General features: G+C 41.9%; 1 protein-coding gene across 5 annotated transcripts in view; it reads left to right on the forward strand.

Annotated features, from left to right (window-relative positions):
* The window catches only part of LOC139264340 (E3 ubiquitin-protein ligase RNF38), a 302,131-nt gene that overhangs the window by 199,702 nt on the left and 77,701 nt on the right, over positions 1 to 24,728 (forward strand). For all 5 annotated transcript variants that reach the window (XM_070880630.1, XM_070880638.1, XM_070880646.1 and 2 more), the window contains 2 exons: positions 118 to 311; positions 4,836 to 5,049. In XM_070880630.1, the coding sequence (XP_070736731.1) occupies positions 118 to 311; positions 4,836 to 5,049 (408 nt within the window). The remainder of the gene's footprint in view (positions 1 to 117; positions 312 to 4,835; positions 5,050 to 24,728) is intronic.

The following is a 24,728-nucleotide window of genomic DNA, read 5'->3' on the forward strand; positions in this document are numbered from 1 at the left end:
TCATACCAACTGTATATCAGATCAGTGCCATATTTCTGAAGACTAATAAGGGATCTATATTGCATGTCTATATGGGAAGGAATGTATTATTAATTAGCTTTTTTTCTGGTGATACAGAGTGAAGAAAGCCCAAGTCCTAAGCGCCAGCGCCTCTCTCATTCGTTTTTTGAATACGCAGCAGTATCTCCTGTCCCATCACCACCAATGCGACCATGGGAGATGACATCTAATAGGCGGCCTCCCTCAGCTCGACCAAATCAACACCACTTCTCAGGGGAAAGATGCAATACACCTGCACGAAACAGAAGAAGGTAAATAGTTGCAAATCAGAGGCGGTTAAGGAGGTGTCTACATTTTGCGATTTCATAGTGTTTGTTTAGACTTTAATGGCTCCTCAAGTGAAAATGATATTGTAATACACTTTATGGAATTAAACCACTCGGAGGTTTACTAGCAATAGCATTTCAAACTGAAATTAAGACTGGAGGACTACGGTGTCATTTTAAATAAATACATAAATAAATAAATAAATGGTATTACAATTTTTAGCCTTAAGAATACCACCAATGAAAAATTCTGCTTCGATACATTAATTCTGCTTGGTATTCGTCTTCAAATATGAGCAGGATACCAGTTTTGTAGATGTGTGAAAGCAGGAGGAAAAAAACTTTCTGTATTGAAAGGGTTTGAATGTGACAGGGTTGTATGGAGCCAAGGATGGAAGTGAATGCTATTCGGTGCGCTCTGCCATTTAAAGCTTAAAATCCCACTAAGCGCTGTACTTAGTGCACTGCTTAACTGGTTCAAAATGAATGGGTTAACCACTTTGTCGCAACTGTGCACACAGGAACAAACCTAGTGCGAACATGCTAGCAAATACACTTAATAGAAGGAAAAATTAATTTTACCCACCTTATGTTTTGAGTATCGCAAAGAAAAGCGTTGATCCAGCTAAATCAGGTTTATATGGAAGTGTACATCAGAGAACAAGGATAACCTCTGATCCTATTAAAGATCGATAAATTGTGACACCATGCATTTATATATGGCATTGGGGAGCTGAGAGTTTCAGCTTTAATTTTTGTAAAAGTCGACATCATATCTTACTCTTTTTTGCTACAATTAACAAAGACAAGGCTGGGAAGGTGTTATTTTTGTCATCGCAGTGTGTACTTTTAGTTGAAGTTGTAAGTTTCATTGTGGTTTGCTTCATTCAATGAACAATGTTAAAAGTATTTTTTCAAAAGCTAAACATTCCTCACTGGGCAAATCATATGATGAAGCTGATGCTGTTTCAGCTAAAAATATACACCTTGTTTTAGAAACATGATAAAAATAACACATTCCAACACACTTGGGAATGACATTTTTTATCTTTGCTAATCAAAGCAGAAAAAAATAGTAAAGTGAAAAAAGTGGTGACTTGCCGGTTTTTGCTCATGGTAACACTTGCTAAAATTAGGAAAGAAAAGGAAAGACTTATATTGGCACCTTTCACGACTACTGGACATCTCGAGGCGCTTTGCAGCCAATTGAGTACTTTTTGAAGTGTCATGCCAATTTGTGCACAGCAGGCTCCCACATACAGCAATGTGAGAACGACCAGATAATCTGTTTGTCATGTTGATTGAGGGATAAATATTGGCCAGGACACTGGGGTAACTCCCCTGCTTTTCTTCAAAATAATGTCATAGGATCTTTTTTATCTCCACCTGAGAGGGCAGACGAGGCCTCGGTTTTAATATCTCATCCGAAGGACTGCACCTCTGAGTGCAGCACTTCCCCACACTGGAGTGTCTGCCGAGATTTTTTTGCACTCATCTGGAGATGTGAGTTCAAATCCCATCACAGCAGCTGAGGGAATTTAAATTTAGTTAGATGAATAAATCTGGAATTAAAAAACCAGTTTCCGTAGTGGTGACCGTGAAACTCGGAATGTCATTTTAAAAACCCAATTGGTTCACTACTGTCCTTAGGGAAGGAAACCTGCCCTCCTTACCCGGTCTGGCCTAGATGTGACTGCAGAACCACAATGTGGTTGACTCTTAACTGCAGCACTGTGGGAGCACCTTCACCGCAAGGACTGCAGCAGTTCAAGAAGGCAGCTCGCTACCACCTTCTCAAGGGCAATTAAAGATGGGCAATAAATGCCTTCCTTGCCAACGACGCTGACGTCCCGTGAACAATGACTTGGATGAAGGGACCGAGTGTAATGCAGCCAAGTTTGTGGGAAAGCAAATTGTGAGGAGGACACGCACAATCTGCAAAGGGATATAGACAGGCTAAGTGAGTGGCAAAAATTTGTCAAATGGAGTATAATGTGGGAAAATGTGAGGTTATCCACTTTGGCAGAAAGAATAGAAAAGCAAATTATAATTTAAATGGAGAAAAATTGCAAAGTGCTGCAGTACAGAGAGACCTGGTGAGTCCTTGTGCATGAAACACACAAAGTTAGTATGCAAGGTACAGCAAGTAATCAGGAAGGCAAACATAGAAAATAGGTGCAGGAGTAGGTCATTCGGCCCTTCGAGCCTGCACCACCATTCAATATGACCATGGTTGATCATGCAACTTCAGTACCCCATTCCTGCTTTCTCTCCATACCTCTTGATCCCTTTCGCCGTAAGGCTCACATCGAACTCCTTTTTGAATATATCTAACGAACTGGCCTCAACAACTTTCTGTGGTAGAGAATTCCACAGGTTCACAATTCTCTGAATGAAGAAGTTTCTCTTCAACTCGGTCCTAAATGGCTTGCCCCTTATCCTTCGAATGTGACCCCTGATTCTGGACTTCCCCAACATCGGGAACATTCTTCCTGCATCTAACCTGTCCAATCCCATCAGAATTTTATATGTTTCTGTGAGATCCCCTCTCATTCTTCTAAATTCCAGTGACTATAAGCCTAGTCGATCCAGTCTTTCTTCATATATCAGTCCTGCCATCCCGGGAATCAGTCTGGTGAATCTTCGCTGCACTCCCTCAATAGCAAGAATGTCCTTCCTCAGATTAGGAGACCAAAACTGTACACAATACTCAAGGTGTGGCCTCACCAAGGCCCTGTACAACTGCAGTAAGATCTCCCTGCTCCTATACTCAAATCCTCTCCCTATGAAGGCCAACATGCCATTTGCCTTCTTCACCGCCTGCTGTACCTGCATGCCAACTTTCAATGACTGATGTACCATAACACCCAGGTCTCGTTGCACCTTCTCTTTTCCTAATCTGTCACCATTCAGATAATCTGCCTTCATGTTTTTGCCACCAAAGTGGATAACCTCGCATTTATCTACATTATACTGCATCTGCCATGCATTTGCCCACTCACCCAACCTGTCCAAGTCACCCTGCAGCCTCTTAGCATCCTCCTCACAGTTCACACTGCCACCCAGCTTAGTGTCATCTGAAAACTTGGAGATATTACACTCAATTCCTTCGTCTAAATCATTAATGTATATTATAAATAATTGGGGTCCCAGCACTGAACCTTGCGGTACCCCACTAGTCAACTGCCTGCCATTCTGAAAAGGACCCATTTATTCCTGTTTTTGCTTCCTGTCTGCCAACCAATTCTCTATCCACGTCAATACATTACCCCCCAATACCATGTGCTTCAATTTTGCACACTAATCTCTTGTGTGGGACCTTGTCAAAAGCCTTTTGAAAGTCCAAATACACCACATTCACTGGTTCTCCCTTGTCCACTCTACTTGTTACATCCTCACAACATTCTAGAAGATTTGTCAAGCATGATTTCCCTTTCATAAATCCATGGACTTTTGGCCTTTATTGCAAGGGAGATAGAGTATAAAAACAGAGAAGTCCTGCTAAAACTGTATAGGGTATTGGTGAGGCCACACCTAGAGTACTGCGCACAGTTTTGGCCTCCATATTGAAGGAAGGATATATTTGCATTGAAAGCTGTTCAGAGAAGGTTCACCAGGTTGATTCTGGAGATGAGGGAGTTGATTTATGAGGAAAGGTTGAGAAGGTTGGGCCTATACACATTAGAGCTTAGATGAACGAGAGGTGATCTTACTGAAACTTATGAAAATGAGGCGGCTCGACAAGGTGGATGCATGGAGAATATTTCCACTCAAAGGGGAAACTAAAATTAGGGGACATAGAATAAAGGGCCGCCCATTTAAAACTGAGATGAGGAGGAATTTCTTCTCTGAGGGTTGTAAATCTATGGAATTCTCTGCCCCAGAGAGCTGTGGAGGCTGGGTCATTGAATATATTTAAGGCGGAGATGGACAGATTTTTGAGCGATAAGGGAGTCAAGGGTTATGGGGAGTGGGCAGGGAAGTGGTGTGAATCCATGATCAGATCAGCCATGATCTTACTGAATGGTGGAGCAGCCTCGATGGGCCTAATGGCCTACTCCTGTTCCTATTTCTTATGTTCTTTAGAACAAATTTTTTTTAAGTCTCTGGAGTGGGACTTGAACCCACAACCTTCTGACTGAGGTGAGGGTGCTACCAACTGAGCCAAAGCTGACACTGACAAAGGCAGGAATCTCAGCCCTGATGCCTTATATACTTGTATATGACCTTGCAAGACTAATTTTTCTGAATGTTTTTCAAATCAAAGTACTGTATAACTATTCTGTATCAGTTACTTTACCTCTTCATTGAATTTTAAATTATGAATTTTGAAAATATGAATCAAATTACATTATCAACTTTGTACACTCATTCATTTATTTATGATCATGCAACATATGATGAATCGCAAGTTGAAATCTGTAATGTAGTTTATCTCAGCCAAGCAATTAATTTGTTGATCAAAGGCTGATTTTTGTACGATTAGTGTTCTGACCTGCTTTTGCACAGTCCTCCTGTTAGGCGGCAACGAGGGAGACGAGAAAGGCTAACTAGGCATAGTTCTATGAGCCAAGACGAAAACTACCACCATCATCCTTATGGACAACAACCAGCTGTAGAAGAGCCCAGAGCATTTCACCCTCCGAATGTATCTCCACGCATGCTTCACCCTGCCGCACACCCTCCACAGCAGAATGCTGTGGTGGTTGACATTCATGAGCAGGTAGGTGAATTGATTTGGATGCTTCACTTGAACGTGTATTTTATTTTTTGGTTCTGGCCGATAAACCTCGGTGAGATACCTGTGCCACAGATAAATCTTTGTCTTTAATCATTCGCATTAAGATATCAAATAGAATATAACTGGAACTAATCTGTTGCCGAGCAAGTGTTTTTGAAAGGGATGTTCACATTAAGAACTGCCATTACATAGATTCGGAAATCATATATTGGTCATCAGTTTCTTAAGACGTGAAAACTACCTTGTCAGGTGTGACCTTAGTGAATGTTGAAGCATATTATCCATTTGTATACTAGTTCCCCTAAATTCAAACCCAAAATATGATGGCCCTGAAATTCCGGTCAGAGGCTTCTTTTGGACGAACGCCTCCGACCGGAGAAGTTTTATGTAAGTACCTGGTGGTCCCGGAGGCGCCTAGGATTGCGGTGGGGAGGCCTTCTCTTTCCGCGCTGCGAAGCGTGCTCCCGTCCTCTAGGTTCGAACGCAGAAGGTGCAGTCACGTGTATCTACAAATTCTCATTGCTATTAATGAGAAAAAAAAACAAATGCACTAAACACCATAATAAAAAATAAAAAACACACCTCCATAATTAAAATTAATTGAAATTAAAGTTAATAAATGTCTGAGAAAAAGATTCCGTTTTATAAAAAAAATAAATTTACTTTAGTGGGCAAGGTTTTTAACAATAAAATGTGTTTTTAAAATTTAATTTTATCTTGTTTTTGCTATGTGCCTGCTTTTATCAGGCGCAAGAGTTTTCAGGACATTTGCTGGGCAAGATATGGATAAATGCCCTTGTAAATGTCCTCACTCCCAAGATACAGAGGATCTGTCAAGCTGGAGCTTGACGGATCGGAACAGCCGGTTTTCAGTGCATGCGCATTGTGTGCTTGAAAACCGGGTTTTGCGATTTCTGGCCCGATTATTTATTTTTTACTTGGCACTTTCTCCCCTCTTCTCAAAAGTATTGTGTCCTTGTTTGAGCTATAGGTCCACTGAGCATTTTCTGGTACCTTGCTGAAGTAACCATTATTCGTTTATAAGGTATGACCATGTGTGTCAGCAGTATTCTGACATGGGGGTATCACAGGTATGATTGCTGCATAGAGATCAAGAGTGGGAAGCCAACCAAATTTTTATCTCATTAACCCAGGGACGCTGAAGTCAACTTACAACTGCTACCACCACCCCAGCTGAGATCAGCATACTTAGCACAGACTGGGGATTGAACTTGGTCCTTTTCCAGGTCAGGGATGGGCAGTTATTTGGGCTGGAGGGCCACTTAACACGTTTTGGTGAGCTGTTGAGGGGCGCGCACACAAAATGCATTATGTTAACGACAACTACCATTAAAAATTTGTTATGGCATTTATTGTATAAAGAGCCCTTCATGACATTTCCACACTTAATAAAAATAACAACACTAAATAACATGCTAATGAACATGATACAGGTTTACCCAAAACTTCTTAGCCATTGATATTATGCCATAATTTAAACTTTAAAACTGGTTACTCAACAACCCCAAAATTTACATGTGACTCCAGTCACTTACTATGTATTGACTTTTAATGCCCTCACAGTGACTAGGAATGGGCAATTAATCTTTTCTTACCAATATTGCCCACATCCCAAGATCAAATTTAATAAAAGATTTTCAATTGTCAAGTTCCAAAGCCAGGACGCAACATTTTGGACCTTGTTTACACCCAGAGGGCAAAAAGGTGGCACGTGGGATTATCACAGACATCAGACAGTCGGCACAAGTATTTGGTGAAGCAATAGTATAACTTGAGTGAAAATAATCGGGTAGGAATTGCAGATTCCTAAACAATTTATTTATTAGACTATGGCAACGTGCAGACAAGGATTTTGATTGACTCGGAGCCCAAAAAATAAATGCAGAACGTTCCTGATCATGCCATTGGTTTGCCTTGGGGATGACTGCAATTTGGCTCTCCCTGCTTGGTCGTGGAATCAACCCTTCGAACTGCTGCTATGATCTAAGGATCTCAGCAATGAGGGAACTTGGAAAGGGGAGAAAGAAAAGATCTTAACTAGTGCCAAAATGAAACTATATTTGAATCAGAATAAATAGACTTTGCAACGATTAATCCGTAATAGCCATCTGTGGCTAACTAAAGAAATAAAGGACGGTATCCAATTAAAAACAAGGGCATACAAAGTGGCCAAAACTAGTGGGAGGACAGAAGTTTGGGAAGCTTTTAAAAATGAGCAAAAAATGACTCAAAAAATTATTAAGAAAGGGAAGATAGACTATGAAAGTAAATAGCACGAAATATAAAAACAGATAGCAAGTATTTCTATATGTACATAAAAAGGAAAAGAGTGGCTAAAGTAAATGTTGGTCCCTTCGAGGACAAGACCGAGAAATTAGTAATGGGAAACATGGAGATGGCAGACACTATGAACAAATATTTTGTATCAGTCTTTACGGTAGAGGACATTAACTATCCCAACAGTGGATAGTCAAGGGGCTATAGGTGCGGAGGAACTTATCACAATCACTAAGGAGGTGGTACTCAGTAAGATAATGGGGTTAAAGGCAGATAAATCCCGTGGACCTGATGGCTTGCATCCTAGTGTCTTAAGAGAAGTAGCGGCAGGGATAATGGATGCATTGGTTGTAATTTACCAAAATTCCCTGGATTCTGGGGAGGTCCCAGCAGATTGGAAAACTGCAAATGTAACGCCCCTATTTAAAAAAGGAGGCAGACAAAAAGCAGGAAACTATGGACCAGTTAGCCTAACATCTGTGGTTGGGAAAATGTTGTGGAGTCCATTATTAAAGAAGCAGTAGCAGGACATTTGGTAAAGCATAATTCGGACAGGCAGAGTCAACATGGATTTATGAAGGGGAAGTCATGTTTGACAAATTTGCTGGAATTCTTTGAGGGTGTAACATACAGGGTGGATAAAGGGGAACCAGTGGATGTAGTGTATTTGGACTTCCAGAAGGCATTTGACAAGGTGCCACATAAAAGGTTACTGCACAAGATAAAAGTTCACGGGGTTGGGGGTAATATATTAGCATGGATAGAAGATTGGCTAACTAACAGAAAAGAGTGTCAGGATAAATGGTTCATTCTCTGGTTGGCAATCAGTAACTAGTGGTGTACTGCAGGGATCAGTGCTGGCACCCGAACTATTTGCAATCTATATCAATGACTTGGAAGAAGGGACTGAGTGCAACGTAGCCAAGTTTGCTGACGATACAAAGATGGGAGGAAAAGCAACGTGTGATCTGCAAAAGGATATAGACAGGCTAAGTGAGTGAGCAAAAATTTGGCAGATAGAGTATAATGTTGGAAAGTGTGAGGTCATGCACTTTGGCAGAAAAAAATCAAGGAGCAAGTTATTATTTAAATGGAGAAAGTGCTGCAGTACAACGGGACCTTGGGTACTTGTGCATGAAACACAAAAGGTTAGTATGCCGGTACAGCAAGTGATCAGGAAGGCCAATGGAATCTTGGCCTTTATTGCTAAGGGGATGGAGTATAAAAGCAGGAAGTCTTGCTACAGTTATACAGGGTATTGGTGAGGCCACACCTGGAACACTGCATGCAGTTTTGGTTTCCGTATTTACTTGCTTTGGAGGCAATTCAGAACAGCTTCACTAGTTTGATTCCGGGGATGAGGGGGTTGACTTATGAGGAAAGGTTGAATAGGTTGGGTCTCTACTCATTGGAATTCAGAAGAATGAGAGGTGATCTTATCGAAACGTATAAGATTATGAGGGGGCTTGACAAGGTGGATGCAGAGAGGCTGTTTCCACTGATAGGGGAGACTAGAACTAGGGGGCATAATCTTAGAATAAGGGGCCACCCATTTAAAACTGAGTTGAGGAGGAATTTCTTCTCTCAGGGTTGTAAATCTGTGGAATTCGCTGCCTCAGAGAGCTGTGGAAGCTGGGACATTGAATAAATTTAAGACAGAGATGGACAGTTTCTTAACCAATAAGGGTTATGGGGAGCAGGCAGGGAAGTAGACCTGAGTTCATGATCGGATCAGCCATGATCGTATTAAATAGCGGAGCAGACTCGAGGGGCCATATGGCCTACTCCTGCTCCTATTTCTTATGTTCTTGTGTAATGGATGTATGATGCAACCAAATGATTTACTAAGAAAACCACAAATTATATCAAACCCAGCATGGGTAGAAAGGACTCACTGACTCGACTTTCAAGTCAGTGTATTCTGATGATAGCCCATCTTTTATTGTGTTTCATTATAGATGCAATTAAGAATAGCATCCTCTCAACCCACTCGATTGAGTTTTACATAACAACTCAGTACATGAATTAACCACTCAGGTAATTAATACCACAGTCTAACTCTGTCTGCTCAAGTCAGTGACGGTGTGCAAACCCATATAGGTAATGTCCAGCCAAATGTGCAAAATGTTGCCATGTTTATCCATGATTCAAGAGCTAGAACAGCAACACAAAGAAATCTACTTGACTTACCTCGTGAATCCAGAAACACCAAAATCTCAAAAAAAAAATTTAAATGGTGATTTGCGCATGTACGGAAAACATACAGTTTGAGACCCACTCTGCGGGCTGGATAGAATCCATTGGCAGGCTGTATTTTGCTCACCTCTATTCCATGTCCATATGGCTCAGCTATTCACTGGCTATTTCATGGCGAGCGCACACACATACACTCAATGGATTCATTTATGCATAAAGGCATAGAGTAAAAAAAAAAAGTCCTGGTAATGGTAAACCTATGTGTTGTGTTCAGTTTTGGGCGCCTTTAGGAAGCTATTTCTACTGGTCAGTAAGTTAGTAATTGGAGGGCATAAGTTGAACATCACCCAAAAAATAACGAAGGAAGAGATTAGGAGAGTTTCTTTTTACGTAGAGGCTTGTTAGGATAAGGAATGCCCAGCCAGAAAAAGTTGTTAAAGCAGAATCCATAATAATTTTAAAAAGAGAAGTAGATAACTATTTGAAATTAAATGGTATATATCAGGAGTGGGACAGAGACCTAGCAGAAGCGAAATGTGCCGATAAGCCTCTTGTGCTGTAAAATTTCTTGATTCGATTTTAATTGTACGCATTGGAAAGACTTTCATTACTAATCTGTGAATTCATGACTCATAAATTATGTAGTCTTCCTCACAACAGAATAAAAATAGTAATGTAAAGTTACTCTTCATGTATCCACTATTTACTCAAAGCACCTTTTGCACTAAAAGGAGTGTTACTTGAAGCAGATGGTTAGGATATAATAGTACATGCTAATTAATATCAATTCAATTAAATAACTGAAAAAATGTGCAAATGATAGGAGAATGTACATGTTTACTAATTTTAGGAATTTATTGGAGAAGAAATTCAGCATTTATTTAAAAAAAAAACACAACACACTTTGAGGATAAAAGCCCCTTTATCTCCTCCCCAAGCCATGTACCAAATGTGGCCAAGAGGATGGAGACGACCACCCACATTTCATCCATTGCTGCTTTGAATCAGCTGGCAGAGGTATTCAAGATTAGCCCAATGATGCTTCTTCACTCTGATTCCCCTTTCCTCCCCTCTGATTCCTCTTTCCTCCCTGCCTCTCCTAGGGGAAGTGCTTGGTCTCTGCTCAGCACAAGCTCGTGTTGCTATAATCAGAAGTTCAGTTTAGGGGACTCATACGGTCAGTTTACTCAGTATAATAATGCTGTCTTAGGTACACTATATCCATGTGCGAGGTATAATTTAGTAAACTTGATGCTCAATAGGGGTGCAACAGAGTACTGGAATCTCCATTTTCTTTCCTTTTGTTCAATTCTTTTAGTGAATTTTCTTCGCGTCAAGACGAGGAATGTTGGCACTGGGAAAATGAAGCTTCCGTTAGGGCCCCCACATTCAACATCAAACAATTCCAGATCAGGAAAAGCACAGGCAGAGTGAGGGGTCCTAGACTCTTGCACAACAATATTTAGGGTTCAAAATTAGAAGACCACCTCTATTCCAACATTCACGTTGTGGACTTTGTGAAATTAGAAATTTGTGCCTCAGATCTATTCCCATTATGGACTGGTTTGAGCCTACCTTAATTCATGTCACATAACCTTATAGCCAATGGTCAGGTGGAACTTCACCCCTCGGGCTGGATGCAAACCCTGTTACCAGAGTCAAATCCAATATCCATAGAGTTAGCTTGACCTTAATGAATCTGGGCACCACAAGGTATTTCCAAACAATCCAGCAGCCTCGAAGTAAATCAGGCTTACTGATCACGGCAGTGACGTCCAATGCCGAATCCGCCAAGGAAACCTAGCGAGAGGTAGGATTGGTACCCAGAGAGACTCGGATAAGTTCAATATTTTCATTTTTGTAAGGTTTCTTGTGTGCCAGGATCTTCTGATTTTCTGATCTTCTGATCTTCCTTCCAACCACTTACCATATGCCAGGGACCGTTCCCTTAGATCTCTGGTGGTGGCCTCCTGCAGCTCAACATCTTGCTCCTGCTTGCTGGCCACCTCGTCATTCAGTCTTGTTGGGACACGATTCAGCCTAATTATGCCCGTGTGTTAAAATTGCCTGTGCCTCACATTGGCACTGTAATGAGTGCCTCCCTCCCCAAGTTAAAATCGGTGGGTAAAATTAGCACGTGATGGAACTGTATCTTGTTCCTAATTTAGAATGTACTGATCCCCCATCCTCCTCCTCAGTGGAGTAGATAGAATACTTTTAACCTACCAATCTGAGCACAATCCACTCGCATCAGAAAATCAATTAATCATCAGTATCATAACACCAGCAATGTTCATCGTACCTGTTTAGGTGGTATGGGTACTAGAATTGGAGGAGAAGCTGAAGTAGCCAACTACTACTGTCAGAAAGGTAGGAAATTTCTTGTGTGTCCCGAGATAGTTTTCTACAACAATATGTCCTAGAACCAACAATGGGTCAGGCCATATTAGATTTGGTAATGAGCCAGATTTAGTAAACAGCCAAATGGTTACTGAACTTTTACCCAAGAGTGATCATAACATGAGCGAGTTCAACGTAGTGTTTGAAAGGGAGAAACGCAAAACAGCTACTAAGATTCTAGATTTAGGTAACTCCAACTTCAACGGGATGAGGCAGAGACTGTACACAGTAAATTGGGCAAATCTGTTAATGGGTAAAACAACACATGATCAGTGGGATGTGTTCAAAAAATAATTTAATGTGATACAGAACCAGTTTATACCCGAGGGGCAAAGGCTCTACTTGCCAAAAAAAACAGTCGTGGACATCCAAGAGGTAAGAGACAGCATAAAACTAAAAGAAAAAGCATACAAAAATGCAAAAATTAGCCCAGATCCTGGTGAATGAGAAAGATACAAAGAATGACAAATGGTTACAAAACAGATAGTAAGAGCTACAAAAAAGGAGAATGAAAAGAAACTTGCAAGGGATATCAAAATCAATACACAGAATTTTTACAATTATATTATGAACCAGAGGGTGGTCAGGAGCAATGTTGTACCCTTGTAATCTGATACTGGTAATATTGTGAATGATAAAGAAATGGCGGATATGTTGAATAATTACTTTCCGTCAGCATTTACAGTAGAGGAGGAGGATAGCATATTGAAACAGGGACAGGGACTCGATAAATTTACCGTAAGTAAAATCGCAGTTGAAAATAAAATAATGACATTTTCCCAGTACCACGTAGGTTCCATCCCAGGGTTTTAAAGGAAGTGGGTGAGCACATTACAGATGCCTTAATTATAATCTTCCAAAGTTCTCTCTATTAAGGAACCGTTCCTTTAGATTGGAAAATCGAGCATGTCACTCTGCTCCTTTAAAATGGCGAGGGAGGGAAACCAGGTAATTATAGACCACTTAGCCTAACCTCTTTTGTCGGAAAATTACTAGTCTATAATTAAGGATAGGGTGACTGAACACCTTGAAGAATTTTCAGCTGATCAGCGAGCGCCAGAAGGGATTTGTGAAAGGTAGATCATGCTTGACAAACCTGATTGAATTTTTTGAAGAGGTTACTAAAGTAGTGGACAGGGGAATGTCTATTGATGTTATTTATATGGACTTCCATAAGGTATTTGATAAAAGTTGATGTCTGTGGAATTGAAGGCAAATTATTGACCTGGTTCGGAAAGTGGCTGAGCAGCAGGGGACAGAGAGTAGGAATAATGAGGAGTTACTCTAATTGGCAGGATGTAACTAGTGGTGTCCCGCAGGGATCCATGCTGGGACCTCAAGTATTCACAGTATTTATTAACAACTTAGATGATGGCATATCCAAATTTGCCTATGACACAAAGATAGGCAGCACAGTAGGCAGTGTAGATGAAAGCATAAAATTACAAAGATATTGATAGATTAAGTGAATGGGCAAAACTATGGAAAATGGATTTCAGTGTTGGAAAATGTGAGGTCATCCACTTTGGACCTAAAAAGGATAGAGCTGGGTACGTTCTAAATGGTCCAAAGAGATCGGGGGGCTCCTGGTACATAAGTCATTAAAATGTCATGAACAGGTACAGAAAATAATCAAAATGGCTAATGGAATGCTAGCCTCCATATCGAGAGGACATGAATGCAAGGGGGTAGAAGTTATGCTGCAGCTGTACAAAGCCCTGGTTAGACCACGCCTGGAGTACTGTGAGCAGTTCTGGGCACCACACCTTAGGAAGGATATATTGGCCTTTGAGGGTGTGCAGCGTAGATTTACCAGAATGATACCTGGACTCCAAGGGTTAAATTATGAGGCAAGGTTACCCAATTTAGGGTTGTATTCCCTAGAATGTAGAAGGTTAAGGGGTGATTTGATCGAAGTTTTCAAGATATTAAGGGGAGTAGTTAGGGTAGATAGAGAGAAACTATTTTTGCAGGGAATAGTATAAAAATTAGAGCCAGACCTTTCAGGAGTGAAATTAGGCAACACTTCTACTCTCAAAGGGTGGTAGAAGTTTGGAACTCTTCCGCAAATAGCAATTGATGCTAGATCAATTTTTAATTTTTAATCTGACATTGATAAATTTCAGTAAACCAAAGGTATTCAGGAATATATGTAGTTAGGTCGCAGATCAGCCATGATCTCATTGAATGATGGAACATGCTCAAGGGGCTAAATGATCTAATCCTGTTGTTCCTAGAATCATAGAATGGCTGCAGCTCAGAAGGAGGCCAGTCAAGCTCATGCCAGCTCTCTGCAAGAGCACTTCAGCTAGTTACAATCCCCTGCTCTTTCCCCATATCCCGGCAATTTTTTTCCATTTAGTACTTATCCAACTCCCTTTTGAAAGCCACAATTGAGTCTGCCACCACCATCCTTTCAGGCAGTGCATTCCAGATCCTAACCACTTGCTGCATAAAAAAGTTTTTCCTCATGTTGCCTTTGATTCTTTTGCCAATAACCTTAAATAAGTGTCCTCCAGTTTGCGTACCCTTCTGCCAACGGGAACAATTTCTCTCTATGTGCTCTGTCTAAACCCGTCATGGTTTTGAACATAGAAGCATAAAAAATAGGTGCAGGAGTAGGCCATTCGGCCCTTCGAGCCTGCACCACCATTCAATAAGATCATGGCTGATTATTCACCTCAGTACTCCTTTCCTGCTTTCTCTCCATACCCCTTGATCCCTTTAGCAGTAAGGGCCATATCTAACTCCCTCTTGAATATATCTAACGAACTGGCATCAACAACTCTCTGCAGTAGAGAATTCCACAGGTTAACAATTCTCTGAGTGAAGACGTTTCTCCTCCTCTCGGTCCTAAATGGCTTACCCCTTATCCTTAGACTATGTCCTCTGGTTCTGGACTTCCCCAACATCGGGAACATTCTTCCTGCATCTAACCTGTCCAGTCCCATCAGAATTTTATATGTTTCTATGAGATCCCCGCTCATCCTTTATAAACTCAGTGAATACAGGCCCAGTCGATCCAGTCTCTCATATGTCAGTCCTGCCATCCCGGAAATCAGTCTGGTGAACCTTCGCTGCACTCCCTCAATAGCAAGAATGTTCTTCCTCAGATTAGGAGACCAAAACTGAACACAATATTCCAGATGAGGCCTCACCAAGGCCCTGTACAACTGCAGTAAGACCTCGCTGCACCTACACTCAAATCCCCTAGCTATGAAGGCCAACATGCCATTTGCCCTCTTCACCACCTGCTGTACCTGCATGCCAACTTTCAATGACTGATGTACCATGACACCCAGGTCTCATTGTGCCTCCCCTTTTCCTAATCTGCCGCCATTCGGATAATATTCTATCTTCATGTTTTTGCTACAAAAGTGGATAACCTCACATTTATCCACATTATACTGCATCTGCCATGCATTTGCCCACTCACCTAACCTGTCCAAGTTACCCTGCAGCCTCTTAGCATCCTCCTCATAGCTCACACCGCCACCCAGTTTAGTGTCCTCTGCAAACTTGGAGATATTACACTCAATTCCTTCATCTAAATCATTGATGTATATTGTAAATAGCTGGGGTCCCAGCATTGAGCCCTGCGGCACCCCACTAGTCACTGCCTGCCATTCTGAAAAGGACCCATTTATTCCTACTCTTCGCTTCAAGTCTACCAACCAGTTCTGTATCCATGTCAATACATTACCCCCAATATCATGTGCTTTAATTTTGCACACCAATTTCTTGTGTGGGACCTTGTCAAAAGCCTTTTGAAAGTCCAAATACATCACATCCACTGGTTCTCCCTTGTCCACTCTGCTAGTTACATCCTTAAAAAATCGATGCTGACTTGGACCAATCCTGTCACTGCTTTCCAAATGCGCTGCTATTTCATCTTTAATAATTGATTCCAACATTTTCCCCACTACCGATGTCGGGCTAACTAGTCTATAATTCCTGGTTTTCGCTCTCCCTCCTTTTTTAAAAAGTGGGGTTACATTAGCTACCCTCCAATCCATAGGAACTGATCCAGAGTCTATAGAATGTTGGAAAATGACTACCAATGCATCCACTATTTCTAGGGCCACTTCCTGCAGACTATCAGGCCCTGGGGATTTATCGACCTTCAATCCCATCAATTTCCCTAACACAATTTCCTGACTAATAAGGATTTCCTTCAGTTCCTCCTCCTCGCTAGACCCTCGGTCCCCTGGTATTTCTGGAAGGTTATTTGTGTCTTCCTTCGTGAAGACAGAACCAAAGTATTTGTTCAAAAGGTCTGCCATTTCTTTGTTCCCCATTATAAATTCATTTGATTCTGACTGCAAGGGACCTACGTTTGTCTCCACTAATCTTTTTCTCTTCACATATCAATAGAAGCTTTTGCAATCAGTTTTTATGTTCCCAGCAAGCTTCCTCTTATACTCTATTTGCCCCCTCCTAATTAAACCCTTTGTCCTCCTTTGCTGAATTCTAAATTTCTCCCAGTCCTCAGGTTTGCTGCTTTTTCTGGCCAATTTATATGCCTCTTCCTTGGATTTAACATTATCCCTAATTTCCCTTGTTAGCCATGGTTGAGCCACCTTCCCTGTTTTATTTTTACTCCAGACAGTGATGTACAATTGTTGAAGTTCATCCATGTGATCTTTAAATGTCTGCCATTGCCTATCCGCCGTCAACCCATTAAGTATAATTCGCCAGACTATTCTAGCCAATTCACGTCTCATACCATTGAAGTTACCTTTCCTTAAGTTCAGGACCCTAGTCTCTGAATTAACTGTCACTCTCCATTTTAATAAAGAATTATTATGGTCACACTTCCCCAAGGGGCCTCACACAACAATATTGCTAATTAGTCCTTTCTCATTACACATCACCCAGGCTAGGATGGCCAGCCCTCTAGTTGGTTCCTCGACATATTGGTCTAGAAAACCAACCCTAATACACTCCAGGAAATCCTCCTCCACCGTATTGCTGCCAGCTTGGTTAGCCCAATCTATATGTAGATTAAAGTCACCCATGATAACTGCTGTACCTTTATTTCACGCATCCCCAATTTCTTGTTTGATGCTGTCCCCAACCTCACTACTACTGTTTGGTGGTCTGTACACAACTCCCACTAGCGTTTTCTGCCCTTTGGTATTCCGCAGCTCTACCCATACAGATTCCACATCATCCAAGCTAATGTCCTTCCTTACTATTGCGTTAATTTCCTCTTTAACCAGCAACGCTACCCCACCTCCTCTTCCTTTCTGTCTATCCTTCCTGAATGTTGAATACCCTTGGATGTTGAGTTCCCAACCGTGGTCACCCTGGAGCCATGTCTCCGTAATCCCAATTATATCATATTCGTTAATAGCTGCCTGCGCGGTTAATTCGTCCACCTTATTACGAACACTCCTCGCATTGAGGCACAGAGCCTTCAGGCTTGTCTTTTTAACACACTTTGTCCCTTTAGAATTTTGCTGTAATGTGGCCCTTTTTGATGTTTGCCTTGGGTTTCTCTACCTGCCACTTCTACTTTGCTTCTTTCTATCTTTTGCTTCTGCCCCCATTTTACTTCCCTCTGTCTCCCCACATAGGTTCCCATCCCCCTGCCATATTAGTTTAACTCCTCCCCAACAGCACTAGCAAGCACTCCCCCTAGGACATCGGTTCCGGTCCTGCCCAGGTGCAGACTGTCCGGTTTGTACTGGTCCCACCTCCCCCAGAACCGGTTCCAATGTCCCACGAATTTGAATCCCTCCCTCCTGCACCATCAAGCCACGTATTCATCTTAGCTATCCTACTATTTCTACTCTGACTAGCACGTGGCACTGGTAGCAATCCTGAGATTACTACCTTTGAGGTCCTGCTTTTTAATTTAACTCCTAGCTCCCTAAATTCAGCTTGTCGGACCTCATCCAGTTTTTTACTTATATCGTTGGTACCTATACGCACCACGACAACTGGCTTTTCACCCGCCCCCTCCAAAATGTCGTGCAGCCGCTCTGAGACATCCTTAACCCTTGCACCAGGGAGGCAACATATCATCCTTGAGTCTCGATTGTGGCCGCAGAAACGCCTATCTATTCCCCTTACAATAGAATCCCCTACCACTATAGCTCTCCTACTCTTTTTCCTGCCGACCTCCTCTCGCGATGCTGCTCCCTCTCTGCCTATCAGATCTTCTGTCACCTTCTCTGCTCCAACCCCAGCTTCCCTAGTCTATCTACGTAACTGAAGTTCCTTCATTCCTGGAACCATTCTCGTAAATCTTTTCTGCACACTCTTTAAGGCCTTCATACCCTTCCTAAAGTGCAGTGCCCAGAAGGGGCACAATACTCCAGTTGAGGCTGAACCAATGTTTTCTAAAGGTTCATCATAACATCCTTGCCTCTACTCTCTGCCTCTATTGATGAAGCCCAGAATCCGTATGCTTTTTAACCACTTTCTCAATGTGCCCTACCACTTTTAACAATTTGTGCACACATACCCCCAGTTCTCTCTGTTCATGCACCCCTTTAGGGCTTCACCTCTCCTCTTACTACCCATTTACTATTTATATGTCTGTAGAAGACTTTTGAATTCTCTTTTTTATGTTAGCTGCCAATCCATTCTCATACTCTCTCTTTGCCCCTCTTATTTTCTTTTTCACTTCCCCTCTGAACTTTCTACATCAGCCTGATTCTCACTTGTATTCTAAACCTAATATCTGTCATATGTGCTCTTTTTCTGCTTCATCTTGCTGTCTATCTCTTTCATCATCCAGGGAGCTCTGACTTTGTTTGCCCATCTTTCACCCTAATGGGAATGTACTCGAACCATCTCCTCTTTAAAGGCAGCCCATTGTTCGATTACAGTTTTGCCTGCCCATCTTTGATCCCAATTTACCCAGACCAGAACCGTTCTCAACCTACTGAAATTGGCCTTCCTCCAATTAAGTATTTTTACTCTAGATTGCTCCTTGTCCTTTTCCATAGCTATTCTAAATCTTATACTATGATCACTATTCCCTAAATGTTCCCCTACTGATACTTGCCCCACTTCATTCCCCAGAACCAGATCCAGCAATGCCTCCTTCCTCGTTGGATCGTACTGATCAAGAAAGTTCTCCTGAACATATTTTGGAAATTCTGTCCTTTACAATATTATTATCCCAATCTGTATTAGGATAGTTGAAGTCCCCCATTACACTACTCTATAGATCTTGCACCTCTGTAATTTCCCTGCAAATTTGCTCCACTATAATCCTTTGCACTACTTGGCGGTCTATAGAATACACCTAGTAATGTAATGATACCTCTATTATTTCTTAACTTTAACTGAATAGATTGTGTCTTTGATCCCTCCAGGACATCATCTCTATATTTCTATTTCTATATTCACTAGCTCGTGACACCGGGAATAATCTGGAGAATGCTATCTTTTGAGGTCCTGCTTTTTACTCTCCTTCCTTGCTCCCTAAAATCTGCCTGCAGGACCTCGTCCCTCTTTCTACCTATGTCGTTGATATTGATATGGACCACGACCTCTGGCTGTTCACCCTCCCCTCTCAGAATATTCTGCAGCTGCTCAGTGACATCCTTGACCCTGGCACCAGCGAGGTAACCTACCATCCTGGAATCACATCTGCGGTCGCAAAAATGCCTATCTGTTCCCCCAACTATCAAATCCCCTAACAGTATTGCTTTCCCGATCTTCCTTGTCCCCATCCCTCACTCCCATACAGCTGAGCCACTCGTGGTGCTGTGGATTTGGTTCTGGCTGTACCCACCCCCCCCCCCCCCCCCCCAAGAGGAACCATCATCCTCACCAGTATTCACTACTAGTTAGCGAGTGAGATGCACTCAGCATCTGCACTACCTGCCTGGCTCTCCTAGTCTGACGGTCACCCATTGCCTCTCTGCCTGCACACTCTTGCACTGTGGGGTGACCACCTCCTGAAACTTGCTATCCACGTAGCTCTCAGCCTCACGGATGCACCGCAGTGATGCCAGTTGCTGCTCAAGCTCCAAAACCCAGAGGTCGAGCTCCTCCAGCTGACGACACTACCTGCACACGTTGTTGTCTAGCAAACTGGAAGTGTCCTGGAGTTCCCACATGGCACAGGATGTGCATTCCATGGGACGGAGATGTCCTGCCATGCCTCTATTTATTCGACTATTAACTAACTTACAGAAATAAACTGAAGACCAAGTGTCTTAAAAGTTAGGCCTAGCTTTATCTCCGGCTGCTTCTGCTAGTGCTGTTGGGGAGGGTTTAAATTAGCTTGGCAGGGGGAAGGAAATCTGAAAATAGATTCAGTAGGGAGGGGAGTAAAGCTGAAATTAGAAAGCAAAAATAAAGAAAGAGAATTTGAAGGAGAGAAGAAACAAGCAAGAAAAAAGGGTTTTAAAAAAAAAAAATTAAAGGCTCTCTCTAAATGCACGTAGCATTCGTAACAGCACTAATAGATGCAAATCAGTATGATTTGATAGCCATTACAAAGATGTGGTTGCAAGGTGATCAGGACTGGAAACTAAATATTCAGGGGTATTTGACAATCCGAAGGGCAGACAGACAGGAAAAGGAGGTGGGGTAGCTCTGTTGTTAAAGGATAGAATCACTGCAGGAGTGAGAAATGATATTGGCTCAAATAATCAGGATGTTGAAACAGTTTGGGTGGAGATAAGAAATAGTAAGGGGAAAAAGTCACTAGTGGGCATAGTCCTCTGTTGGTTAGAGTATAAACCAGGAAATAGTGGGGGCTTGTAAAAAGGGAACAGCAATAATCATGGGTGATTTTAACCTCCATATTGATTGGAAAAATCAAATTGGTCTGGGTGGCCTTGAGGAAGAGTGCATAAGGGACGGGTTCCTTGAGCAGTATGCAATGGAACCAACCAGGGCACAGGCTATCTTAGATCTGGTCCTGTGTAATGAGACAGGATTAATAAACAATCTCGTAGTAAAGGATCCCCTTGGAATGAGTGATCATAGCATGATTGAATTTCAAATTCAGATGGAAGGTGAGAAAATGATTAAGAAAGGGAAGATAGACTATGAAAGTAAATTTAGCATGAAATATAAAAACAGATAGCAAGAGTTTCTGTAGGTATGTAAAAAAGAAAAGAGTGGCTAAAGTAAATGTTGGTCCCTTAGAGGACGAGACCGGGGAATTAGTAATGGGAAACAAGGAGATGGCAGAAACTCTGAACAAATATTTTGTATCAGTCTTTATGGTACAGGACACTAACTAGGGGCTCAAAATTGACCAGGAGTTGCTCCATTTTTATTTGGAGCAACTTGATTTTTCTGGAGTATCTTAAAAATCCACATTTTGCACATTCAATTTGCGATAGTGTAAGTAAGTTAGTTAGGACTTTTTAAGGTTTTTTTTCAAAAGGGGGCATTACCAGCTACCTACACCCATTTTGGCCATTTAGGCCACTTTGGCCAGCTAATAGTTACTCCAAACTAACTTAGGCCAGCGTATGTGGCCACTTGTGGCCGCACAGAAAAGTCTTGCAGAGTTAAGAAATCAGCGCAGGTAGGTACATCGGAGGCCAGCAGAACTTAATGACTTGCTTAAAGAATGTGAATAGGATCAAACAGCTATACAGGACATCATATGACAAACTTCGCAAAGTTAATTTACTATACAACAGAAGTATTCATGGAAGCTTAAACTACAAAAATAAAATAAGTAAAAGATAGTTGAATCCCTAATTTCACAACTAATTTAAACAACTATTTGTTTGCAATGATTATACTGGGCCAAAATTGAGCCCATATTATCTAAATAAAGTCTACTTCAATAAATAAGATATTCTCTCAGTATTCCTCCATCACTTATGTTCTTCTTTCACAATAGCACCAGGTTAAATAGGCTTGACAAATGGTCACCACTATTCACAAGAGGCAAAACATATTTACATAATTTTTTCAAAATATCCAAATAAAAGTAAGTCCTACCCTGCCTTCATCTTCAACCCGGGAAGGCAGCGGGCTGGCCTGTGCAATCGGCCACTCGGCCTGGGATAGGGGCGGGACGCACCAGCAGCCGGTATGATGATGATGATGATGATCCGCTCCCGCACTGCAGCACGCACACGGAGAGGCTGGGGGCAGGAGCTATTGCGCATGCGCGCACACTCCAAAGGCATGTGCAGATGTCTCAGCACTGTTTTCAGCGCGAGACGCTGGCTCCGACCCGACTGGCCACGCTGCGCGAAGACCCGGTAGTGTCCAAAGTGGGGACCGATTTTTTTCGGAGCACTTTTCAATGCAGAAAAGCAGCACATCTCCGGTGAGTGCGCCCAACAAAGGGGGTGGGCCACAGTCACAATCACGAAGGAGGTGGTACTCAGTAAGATAATGAGACTAAAGACAGATAAATCCCCTGGACCTGATGGCTTGCATTCTAGGATCTTAAGAGAAGTAGTGGCAGGAATAGTGGATGCATTGGTTGTAATTTACCAAAATTCTCTGGATTCTGGGGAGGTCCCAGCAGATTGGAAAACCGCATATGTAATGCCCCTATTTAAAAAAAGAAGGCAGACAAAAAGCCAGGAATGATAGACCAGTTAGCCTAACATCTGTGGTTGGGAAAATGTTGGAGTCTATTATTAAAGAAGCAGTAGCAGGACATTTGGAAAAACATAATTCAGTCAGGCAGGGGCAGCATGGATTTATGAAGGGGAAGTCATGTTTGACAAATTTTCTGGAATTCTTTAAGGATGTAACGAGCAGGGTGGATTAAGGGGAACCAGTGGATGTGGTGTATTTGGACTTCCAGAAGGCATTTGACAAGGTGCCACATAAAAGGTTACTGCACAAGATAAAAGTTCACGGGGTTGGGGGTAATATATTAGCATGGATAGAGGATTGGCTAACTAACAGAAATGGTTGGCAATCAGTAATTAGTGGGGTGCTGCAGGGATCGGTGCTGGGACCCAAACTATTTACAATCTATATTAATGACTTGGACGAAGGGACCGAGTGTAATGTAACCAAGTTTGCTGACGATACAGAGATGGGAGGAAAAGCAATGTGTGAGGAGGACACAAAATCTGCAAAAGGACCTAGACAGGCTAAGTGAGTGGGCAAAAATTTGGCAGATATAGTATAATGTTCGAAAGTGTGAGGTTATGCATTTTGGCAGAAAATAAATCAAAGAGCAAGTTATTATTTAAATGGAGAAAAATTGCAAAGTGCTGCAGTACAGCGGGACCTGGGGATACTTGTGCATGAAACTCAAAAGGTTAGTATGCAGGTACAGCAAGTAATCAGGAAGGCCAATGGAATCTTGGCCTTATTGCTAAGGGGGTGGAGTATAAAAGCAGGGAAGTCTTGCTACAGTTATACAGGGTATTGGTGAGGCCACACCTGGAATACTGCATTCAGTTTTAGTTTCCATATTTATGAAAGGATATACTTGCTTTGGAGGCAGTTCAGAGAAGGTTCACTAGGTTGATTCCGGAGATGATGGGGTTGATTTATGAGGAAAAGTTGAGTAAGTTGGGCCTCTATTCATTGGAATTCAGAAGAACGAGAGGTGATCTTATCGAAAGGTATAAGATTATGAGTGGGCTTGATGAGGTGGATGCAGAGAGGATGTTTCCACTGATAGGGAGGACTAGAACTAGGGGGCATAATCTTAGAATAAGGGACCGCCCGTTTAAAACTGAGATGAGGAAAGATTTCTTCTGAGGGTTGTAAATCTGTGAAATTCACTGCCTCAGAGTTGTGGAAGCTCGGGCATTGAATGGATTTAAGATGGAGATAGACAGTTTCTTAACTGATAAGGGAATAAGGGGTTATGGGGAACGGGCAGGGAAGTGGAACTAAGAGTCCACGATCGAATCAGCCATGATCGTATTAAATGGCGGAGTAGGCTTGAGGGACCATATGGCCTACTCCTGCTCCTATTATGTTCTTATGTTTATGTTCTCTTGCTATCTTAGTTATAGTCTTTATTTAAACGATTATTTATAGTTATATTAATTAGTTTATCTAGTTAAGCTAGAGAGGGAAAAAAATGCTAATACTTGTCCACCAATGACCTACCTGCTATCCTGTGATGTTACTCCTTGTTTTTTTGCTGTTCTTTTGGAATTCACCGGATTTGTACTAATGCCGGCTACTTCCAGGTCTGCACTGTCCTTGATTCCCACTCTTTCTAGTCTCTGCTGCCGACTCCTTCCAAGTCCGCAAAACCTATGTAAGCAAAACTTGGCGTATTCTGTGGCCGACAATTCAAAAAGTGCATGAGGTAGTTAATTGGTCCATGAGTTGTTCCTGCTCATGCAAGAAACATATTAGTGGAGAACTTTTTAGGTAAAAGCTCCTCCTATTGCAAGTCAAAATTGGTATGCATTAGAACTTTGTTACCAAGCTAGAAATGGGGCTTTATAGAAAGCAGTGGTAACACCTTGAGGGCCAATTTCATAAGCCTGAGTTGCCAATAGAGCGCCTCATCTGCTGACCACACATTGAGAAATCACATGCAAGCTGCCCTCCATTTTACATTAAGTCAAAAAGCAGTGATGCTTTAGAAACTATGTCAGTTCTTGGGTCTGGTAGTACTGAAGCAGAACTTGGATGGTGAGCAGGTTTATGACTCAAGCTGGAAGAGATTGAGAGTTTTGGAGGACACAGAGCCTTCTGGACATGTGAAATATTGCTCATGCTTTCCTGGAAGCACATTCTGCCTGAACATAATACCTTCTCTGACCTGGAGTTGGATATATTTATTTTGGAAGCACTGGAGTTCAAGATCTATGGATATTGGGACAGTTGAACATGGA

The sequence above is a fragment of the Pristiophorus japonicus genome, chromosome 1 (assembly GCF_044704955.1).
Source record: "Pristiophorus japonicus isolate sPriJap1 chromosome 1, sPriJap1.hap1, whole genome shotgun sequence".
Lineage (NCBI taxonomy): Eukaryota > Metazoa > Chordata > Chondrichthyes > Pristiophoridae > Pristiophorus > Pristiophorus japonicus.